Source organism: Dermochelys coriacea, chromosome 8, assembly GCF_009764565.3.
Source record: "Dermochelys coriacea isolate rDerCor1 chromosome 8, rDerCor1.pri.v4, whole genome shotgun sequence".
Lineage (NCBI taxonomy): Eukaryota > Metazoa > Chordata > Testudines > Dermochelyidae > Dermochelys > Dermochelys coriacea.
In genome coordinates this window covers 91290209-91300275 of record NC_050075.1, presented here as the reverse complement: position 1 = coordinate 91300275, position 10067 = coordinate 91290209, and the positions used below count along the sequence as shown (strand labels likewise).

Here is a 10067-nt window from a genome sequence, read left to right as displayed (position 1 = left end):
GCCAGGGGGTGGGGGAGTGGCCGCGGGCACAGCTCACACACCCGTCCGGCGGGACAGCAGTCCAACTTCAGGGGGAAGTTTGAGGGGCCCCTTCAACCGGTCGATGGGTTTGAACCTAGAGGTGGCTTGAAAGGCGCTAGCGCGGGCAGGGGAGCTGGGAGAATTTGTGGCGTGGGGATGCTCAGAGCCACTGAACCAAACTGTAAACCCAGCATATAAGGGACACCACTTCAAGCCAAGGGGTGCGGCAGCACCCCTACTTCCAGCCCCTCTGAGCCTTGGTGCCTTGAAGCAGCCGAAGATTAATGTTGTGCAAATGGGATCTGCTGGCCAACCCCAGCCAGCTCCGGGCATGGGGAGCTCGCCCAGGCTCCTCCGCCAGCCCTTGGGGGGGTTGTTGTTGTTTTTTTGTTTTTTGATCTCGGCACCGTCCTATATTCCCGGCTTGTCTCTTTGATTCTTTTGTGCTCGGGCGTGTTGTCCTGGCCAGCGGTGTGAATGGGGGTTTTATAAACCGGGACAGCTAAAAATGAGCCACATCATATTGTTTGACAGAATGATCCAGGATGATAAAGTGCCTGCTCCGAAGGGGGTGCAAATGGTTGAATCCTAAAAACCAGACCGGCGCTCGCGTTCTCTGCCTGCAGTAGCCTAGAGGAATCTGCCGAGTGCACCAGACAGGCTCACGTCCAACCGGCTGTTGTTCAATGGGAAAGTTTTTTTATTTAAAAAAAAAAAAACCAAAACAGTTCCGGCTCAGGACCCCCCTTCTCCTCGTGGCAGATGAAAAGCACAATTTTCCAGAGAAAGGCTCGTTTTGATTAAATCTGACATGCTGCTGATAACTCCATGCTAATGTGAAATAATTAACATAATAGCCATAATTAAAAGCACGCTAACAATGCCATAAATTTATCACACAATTTTACTAGCTTTCTGCCCCTAACTGCTCTCTCATCGTTAATTAAACGTGTTGCCTTTTACAGAATGGATGTTTATACATTTCCAATACAAATAAATCCGCAACCCCGCGTTGGAAACATGACCAATTTTGTTTTTACCCGGTGGTCTCCTGGCTTTATGGGCGATTTGTTGCGATTAAAACATCCCCTGCAAATAGTGTTTTTTGAAAAGGCGCCGATCCACAAAATGCTTTGGAAATCAGCATCTTTCTAAAAGCCCCCGGGAGGGGTAGAGGGAGGACACACAAGCTACCCACTGTCCGTGGCCATGAGAATGAAATTGGACATAGGAGCTTTATTTATCCCCAGCTTTAGGGTGGAGATCTGCCCCCTCCCGTGCTTCCAGGGGCACCTTAAAGTAAACTACCTCTTCCACTCCGCCCCCCACTTACAGTAACACTGTGAAAATGTTATTTACAAATACTTGTAAGGGGGACAATAAAGGCAGATGTGGATAATAAACACCAGCCCAAATGCACGGGGCATCGACATCTCAACCAGGGTCAGTTTCATTTCAGTAACGAGATTGACACCGAGAGCTAAGCAACTAACCTCACCCCCATTTTGGCCACATGATTTTTTTTTTTAAGATCGGTTTGACAGTGTAGGACTATCCTCCCCCCCACACACACTTATAACAAACCACAATGCTGGTCTAATCCAGGTCAGGTCAACGATTTATATAACTCATTAGTGAAAGTAATAGGTTTAAGGAGATGAAAGAGGACACCTTTGATTCCTCTTTCCTTTAAAACGGTTACAGAAGGATCTGCCCCAGCATTGCAATTTCTCCCCAACCCACCCCCAAAAGTCAGCCTCCGGATTTTATTTTTAGCTCGCTTCTCACCCGGGAATTTGCTTTGCCTTATTAGAACCAAATTAAGTTGTAATTAATTTCCCCCTCTCTATCATAAATTGTTCAATCTTCGCTTTCCTAGATGCTAGATGTGTCTCTATTTGACTCCATATCGATCTGGACTATGCAGTTTTCTTTTCTCTTGTTGCTAAATCTCTCTTCTTTTTTTTTCCCAATCCCTTGCGCGCACGCTACCCTAATCATTTTAGTGATTTGCTGTGTACATCCCCGGGTTTTAGTCCATGTTAATCCTTTAAATTTTAGTAGATTAGGTGGCTGCGTGCCATCTCCTTCTACCAGATTCATTCTGGAAAAGTTTGCTTATTATTATAAAAAGTTTCTTCCTCCCTCTTCCCCCAATCCTGGCTAAACTCCGGCCTAATGATGGAAGATTTATGGCTTTAATAACAAACTGCAATTAGTCTTAAAACAGGATTTACTTAACGCCCAAATATTGTCAGATGGACAGGAGCACAGGTTCCTAAACACTTTCTTATAGCTTATAGCTTATACCACTTCTACGAGTTCTGCACTTCTTAATCGTTCAGTCCTGCAGGGAATTCTTGGAACACAAATTTTACCGCCACCCACCCCCCCCCCCCCCCCCCCGCTTCTCATATAATAACAATGTTCTCCATAATGCCGGGCAAGATAGAGAGAGAGCCATAAACACAAGCGTCCCTGGCAGAATTAAGAGCTGGACTTGCAGTGGTCCAGAATTGACCAAAGCATGTCAAAATTGCAAATCACTCCCTTTGCCCCCAGATCTAAATCGATTTTTTAAAAAGGGGAACAGAGAAGTGCAGGATATGAAAGCTCAGGGGAGAAAATTGGAGCATCGAGTCTAAGATCTCCATTTCGAGTGGAAAAGTTTCTGTAAAAGAGATGGGCCCCCTATCAGATGGTAACACTGATTGAACAAGAGATTAGCACAACAGAGCTCTAATCGAGGGGAGACGTTTCTTTTTACGCTAAGCACCGTAATTAATGGTATGAATCAATTAATTTGACTTTTATTGTGTTGAAGAAAAGCTCAACAAATGAAACGGTGGGTTTTCGGAGTTGATCTCCCACACCACCACCCCGGGAGATTTCAGAGAGAGATAGTGTAATATACATACACGCGCACAGAGAATCTTGTTTGTGTCTCTGTGTGTTAATGGTAGGACAAATTCAGCTCCCTGCGAGAAGGCTCGCCATAGCTCCAGCAGGTTTTTAAAGCACCAGAGGAAGAGCTTTGTTGTCCAGATGGCAAAATATAAATTAGGATCATTTGGAGAAAGCGCAAAGAAGACATAAGAAGGCAATCAATAAAGCACAGATACACACACACAAAAATCATCGAGAAAAACATTGGTTTTCAAAGCACCGAGCGACGCTTCTATGCAGAGAGAGAGCTGGGATAGTGCAATGGTGGGGGGTTTGCTTTCTTGTCTAAAATCTTCCTTGGCTGTGTGCGAGGGGTTTTTTGTTGTTTTTGGGGGGATTTTTTGTTCGTTTGTTTTAAATAATGCATAGAGAGAGTCAATCTAAATCTAAAACAATCACAACCTTATTTCAGCACAGGAAAGGAAAGATATTTTCCCTCTCTCTTTCTCTTTCTCTCTCTCAAAACTTAAAAAAAAATTGATATTTTTTTGGTTAGACACATTTATAATGGTAATTTTAGAAGAGGATTTTTATCTTTGCATTTTAAGTGTTGTCACTTTTTTTTAAAAAAAAAAATACCCATTCGTTAAACTTTTGCTAGGTCAGACCCAGCCATCAGATTTATTTGGTTGAAGATCTGTCCTGAAAATGAATGCTCACATTATCTCGAACTACCTCCCCAAAACAGATATAAAAACAACAGAGTTAGCGCAAGTGTTAACTCCAAGTGGCCAGCGCGGATCATTTAAATAGCAATACTGTACCGTATACCTACAGTATATATTGAAGCAAGTTTGATTAAGATCTTCTCCCCACTGGGTAGGGGATAAATCAATCTATCTGTTGCCCAACGTCTTCTGTAAAATATTCCATCAGATCTTCACTCATCAATATTTTTATCCCACTAAGGCGAGCGCTGCTCTGTAGTTGTGATATTCACCTGCTCTTAGCACTGTAAAGTAAACCTTACATTTTTGTTTGAACCGAATAAACCTTTCAGGCATCGGAGAGCAATTGACATGGTTTCTCCCAATTGTTAATAGAAAGGTAGGGAGGGTTATTGATTTCCCTATGTGGACGGTTATATTTTCTTTTTAGGCAGGGAGGGATTTTAATGGAAGACCAATATGTTAATACAGACATTACCGAGCTCTCTGATTTATTGTAAAGGGGGAAGGGGCGGAGGGAAGAGTTTATGTGCCCTTTCGAACAATAATTGCTCATCGGAAATTGTTTTATGCTTTTGCAGTTTTCTACTTAAATATATTTTTTAAATCCAAAACACATGCGATCGTTCAAACAATACACAGGGATTTAAAAAAAAAAGTAAAGAAAAGAAAACCACTGAGCAAACCGTTTCCGACCTACCCAGGTGTTATTGTTCTCAGTTTAAACAGATCCCCTTGGCACAAAAGGAATAGAATTTGTAACCCTGCCTCCCCCTCTTTGGAGCCCCCTTTCCTTGGGACAAGGCTTACCTTGCACTCTGGTGAATAGAGTCTTCACATTCACACACTCCCTCATTTCCTACTTTTTCATATGCTAACGCTGGCAATGATTATGTCGTTAACACCTCTGCCAAAAAAAAAAAAGGCAGCTAAAGGCTTCTTTATTTATAGTTTCCCTTTGTTATTTTACGTCTTTTTTATTTCTCTCTGCAACTAATCTAATAGATTAATCAATAGCCATTTTCTGATCTTCGGTTTCCAGCTGATGCTGCTGTTGGGGGGGGGGGGCGGAGGGAACCCACCGGAAAGTGATTTCAGAGCCAAAAGTTGTTGTTGTCAAGCATTAATATGATGATGCAGCCGTTTAGTGTACATTTGGTCAGAGGCGATGGTGCTCATAAAACATATTGGCAATGCCTATACAGTTCAGGTTCTACTCCTGACCTTTGGCATTTCGCAGCGTGTTTGCATTTAAATAAAAAACAGCACTAACTTTTTTTTTTAATGTTAAAATCAGAATGGTTGTTCTCTCGCTCGTTTGCCTGTTCATAGAATTCCAGCATTACCATTGTTGAAGAAAGCTCCGGTCATCATGTAATAAAAATGAAATGCTTCCAACCTGTAATCTTAGATAAAGGCAGACTAATGGTTTCACACGGATATAGTCCTATTTTGGAGTCCCTAGCTAGCGTGAAGGGAGGCTGTGGGCTGAAATGATGCTTGTATATGATCGTGATAAGTAGAGCCACTGTTGTCTCTTTGTTGACAATTCCATGAAACAACTTGAGTTTTGCATGGCTTAACAGTGGGGCGCCTGACGTCAGGCGGTCACGTGGCCACGCCTCCTAGTATATCTTTAACTGGAAAGTAATCTATCAGCCAGTCTTTAAAAAAGGACTTTCAAAGTGGCAAGTGAGTTCTTATAACACCCTGATTTTCCCCCCCCTCCCTCCCTCTCTCTCCGCGTCTAGAAATACCTTTCCCCCTCCCTCCAAAAAGGGGAAAGAGAAACAAGAGAGAGGAAGTGTGTGTGGTGGTGGTGGGGGGAAACTACTGAGAGGACTGAAGCAAGACACCCTTTAAGAGAAGAGGTGGAAAGGCTGAGTTTAAAGAGATCTAACCTGCAGCAGCAGCTCAGATGAGCAGTAGAGGAGTTTTGATCGGATCCCAATTGCTTGCTGGGGAAGCCACCAGCCCAGCTGCTAGAGGCGTTTGATCTGATCCCATATGTCTGCTGGGGGAAGCAGGAACCGGCAGAGACGTTTGATCCCAAATACCTGCTTATAGGAACCAGTAAAGGAGTTTGACCTGCTGGGGAAATCGCCACGCTCAGCAGAAAGGAATCGGCGGAGGAGTTTGACCTGATGCCTGGTGGGTGCCCTTCTGGAGAAGCCCCCAAGAAGCCCAGCAGCTCCAAGAGGAGTTTGATCTGATCCCAGATGCCTGGTGGAGAAGGCACCGAGCCCCGCAGACTGGGGACTTTGGTGTGATCCCAGGTACCTGTTGGGGGAAGCCCCCAAGAAGCCCAGCAGCTGGGGAGGGGGGAGGGGGTTTGAGCCCAGGTGCCAGCTGGAGAAGCCACCAAGCCCAGCTCACCTCTTTCTCCCCCCTTTCCCCTCCCCTCTCGTCTCACTTTTTCTCTCCCCCCCCCAGCCCCCTCCCTTTCCCCTGTGCCCCCCTTCCCCTGAGCGGTGATGACCCTGTCAGGCAGCAGCAGCACCAGCGACATGTCCGGCCAGACCGTCCTGACGGCCGAGGATGTGGATATCGACGTGGTGGGAGAAGGGGACGACGGGCTGGAGAAGGAGAGCGACGGCGAGGCCGGCAGCCCGGCCGGGCTGCACCTGGAGGAGGCGGAGGAGCTGCTGCTCCCCAAGGAGGCGGGGGCAGGAGCGGAGCGCAGCGGCAGCCCGCCGGAGGCCACCCCTAGCGGGCCGGCGGACGGGGCCAAGGGGGCCGGCGGCGGCGAGGACGGCGGCGGGGCCCTGCCGGGGCAGAGCAAGCCCAAGAACAGCCTGGTGAAGCCGCCCTACTCCTACATCGCGCTCATCACCATGGCCATCCTGCAGAGCCCGCAGAAGAAGCTGACGCTGAGCGGCATCTGCGAGTTCATCAGCAACCGCTTCCCCTACTACCGGGAGAAGTTCCCGGCCTGGCAGAACAGCATCCGCCACAACCTCTCGCTCAACGACTGCTTCGTCAAGATCCCCCGCGAGCCGGGCAACCCGGGCAAGGGCAACTACTGGACGCTGGACCCCCAGTCCGAGGACATGTTCGACAACGGCAGCTTCCTCCGCCGCAGGAAGCGCTTCAAGCGCCACCAGCAGGAGCACCTGCGCGAGCAGACGGCGCTCATGATGCAGAGCTTCGGCGCCTACAGCCTGGCCAGCCCCTACGGGCGGCCCTACGGGCTGCACCCCGGCGCCTACCCGCACCCGGCCGCCGCCCTGCAGTACCCCTACATCCCGCCCGTGGGGCCCATGCTGCCCCCGGCCGTGCCGCTGCTGCCTTCCAGCGAGCTGAGCCGCAAAGCCTTCAACTCCCAGCTCAGCCCCAGCCTCCAGCTGCAGCTCAACAGCCTGAGCGCCGCCAGCTCCCTCATCAAGTCGGAGCCCAGCAGCCGGCCCTCGTTCAGCATCGAGAACATCATCGGGGTGTCGGCCACCAGCTCAGGGAGCAGCGCCCAGACTTTCCTCCGGCCCCCGGTCACCGTCCAGTCCGCCCTCATGGCCCACCAGCCGCTGTCGCTCACCCGGACCACAGCAGCCATCGCCCCCATCCTGAGCGTGCCTACAAACATTATCTCGGGACAGTTCCTGCAGCCCGCAGCATCCGCGGCAGCCGTGCAGGCAAAATGGCCAGCCCAGTAATTGAGAACTACCCCGGGGCTCAGTGCTGATTCTTTGCTTTTTTATTATTTTATTATTATTATTATTATTTTATATCCATCTATCTATAAATAAGAGACTGCGGGGGGGGGGGACACTCAACCGCTCTTCCTATCAATCAGAGACAAAACCCCTGGACTCTAATAAAATCAAACTAAAAACCTGCACAAAAATGGTAGGTTCCAAACTGTGCACGCAAAAAAACCAAAAACAAAACAAAAACAAAAAAAAAAACAAAAAAACCCCAACCCCCCATATTAAAAAAAAAAAAAGCCAAACCCACACACAATCACACAAGGATTGCTTTCTGTACAGGTAAAAAAAAAGGGGAGGGGGAATCCAACCAACATTTGTACATATTTGTATTAAAAATTATTGATTTTACTTTTGGGGTTTTTATTTTTTTAAAAAGGCAAATAACAGTAGGGACTAGGAGCTTTGAACTTTCACTTTTTTTGAAGGTTCTTACTCTCCAAACAGTTTTATTGGAAAGAATAAAAAATGTATTAAAAAGCGGGGGAAATTTTAAATATTAAACAAAGAAAGAAATGTGGGGGGGGGAGGACAAAAACCCAGTCATTCTATTATAGAAGTCTGTTTATATATGAATGAATATATGTATTCTAAATGTTATTCCTTCGTGTTGTACACAACTTTGTAAATAAATTTTTAAAATGCTGTTCCTTGTGTTATTTGATAATTATATACTATAAATAGAGAGAGAGAGTCTGATCGGGTGACAATTTAGGTGTATAATGTATAGATGAGAAGATTTTTTAAATGATTGAAACTAACTAACCTTTTTCTGTAAATACCTAACTTTCCCTTTATTCAAACAACCTTTCCAGGAGTTGTTATTAAATAACACGCTAGTTATGTTAGTTATTGTTTCTATAGATCTTGACTAATGTAAGATCCCAGATTTGTTTAGTGCCTGCCATAATGAAATAGACGATTAATGCAGATAACTTCCGTTTATTCAGCCTAAATTGTCAGCGCAATTGCGCAGTGAGCAGTAAACCAATCCAGTTGCAATACCGAAAGGCTTGCCATTGCAAAATCTAATTTAAATCAACAGTATAAAAATAAAACATTATGCCAATTAGATTATGTTTGAGACACATTAACGCTTTAGAACGCAAGATAATATTTCCCCAAAACATATTATTTTTCTACTATGACTGTGTATATATACAGTCAGTTAAAGTAGCACAAAATTAATAATATGTCATTATTCTGAATATACTTTTTATGTGCATTTATTTGCAATTTTAAAAATACAGTTTTAAATTAAACCTTATGGCAATCAAAAGATTTTTCTAATTTATTTTGCGGTAGAATTAATATGTGTGCACAACCAATCTAGTTGTATGAATCTTTCATTATTAATAGAAGGCAAATATTATATTATTAAACAACTGAACCTATATTTTAAAGAAGAAGAAATAACCTTTATCATATGAGAAATGTTTAATATATTTAAGGTCATTTTATGTTGTAGACTTCTAATATCTAAGTTTCGAGAACAGTTGCAAATATATATATATATATATATATATATTTGGGCCAAATTAAAGTGACTACGAGCTATGCCGAAAATAATTCGTTATAAAATCTGATAGAATTAAAAACACATTTGTTTTCAGTCTGGAAAAAAAGAAGAAGCAAGACAGTAAGAAAAGTATTCATTCATATGCATTGAAAATATTTTATTATTCTATTCTGTCCTCCGTCAAAAACGTGTCAGTTTCACCTCAGGTATCGGCAATAAAATGTCAACGTTCATATTCCACATAAACAAGAATCTCCTCTTGTTAGTAAAATGTAATGCATAAAATGCATGTTCAATTAATCAGCTATATTAAGGCTTTAACGACTTATTACTACAGCACTGATTATGTTGCTTATTTCAAGTATAGGATCTGCTGTAAAAATGTGTCTTTGCCTTATACACAGTTTGTTTTCTTGGTAAACAGTAAATATTATTGCATCCTAAGTAAACGTTTATACCTCGGGATACATATACTAAAATAAAACAAGCTGCCTGGTGACTGGATAGTTTGAACTTTATAAATAAGGACCTGATAATCATCTGACACGGAAAGGAAAAACAGTCACCTTAACCAAGAAGAGATTAGATATCAGAGGCTCTTCATGCAGGTCCCTACATGGACACTCGTCTAATCTCTTTTTACAAGGAAAACTAAACAGATCTAAATTTGTTTGTGTGCTGCGGCTATAAAAGTAACAAGTTGTTTCACAGTTGTGTCTAGCTAATCGGTTTTACACAAACAGCAAATGGTGCATGATTTGTGCAACACACGCAGAGGTTATTTCTATATTTAGCTGATACCCCTGGGAAAAGAGAAAGGAGGGTCTTCTTGTATTCACTTTTAGGCTCAAGAAGCTGCTGATCCAGAGCTTCTAACTGACATTGGATAACAGGGGGCTCATTCCATTCCTGATCCTTTGTTACTTATAAAATTACTCCCTCATATTTCCGTACATAGCAATAATACCTCCCGGCCCTGCATGTGTGTTCAGAACAAGCAGCAGCCTTTAAACTGGGAGGCCTTTTCGTACTATTTATTAGGCAGACGGGGGGTGGGAAGAAGGCAAAATAGCCGGCAACTTTCTTGCCAACTAGTTTCCTTTGACACGGAGATTGGAGACATTTCTCTTTCTTTTCTTTCCCTCATGATCTGCATAACAGGCCGGCAGAGCTATCGCAGTGAGGGGGGGGCTCGGGAGAACTGTCGTTTCT

General features: G+C 44.3%; 1 protein-coding gene across 1 annotated transcript; it reads left to right on the top strand.

Moving 5' to 3' along the window:
- Positions 1-5315: 5315 nt before the first annotated feature.
- FOXD3 (forkhead box D3) lies at positions 5316-7922 on the top strand. The gene is made up of 2 exons (XM_038413686.2): positions 5316-5911; positions 6069-7922. The coding sequence occupies exon 2, from the start codon at positions 6110-6112 to the stop codon at positions 7283-7285; it is 1176 nt and encodes a 391-aa protein (XP_038269614.1). The 5' UTR covers positions 5316-5911; positions 6069-6109; the 3' UTR covers positions 7286-7922.
- Positions 7923-10067: the final 2145 nt, after the last annotated feature.

Coding starts and splice junctions, on each gene's coding strand:
- FOXD3 (XM_038413686.2), top strand. CDS start 6,110: ATGACCCTGTCAGGCAGCAGCAGCACCAGCGACATGTCCGGCCAGACC.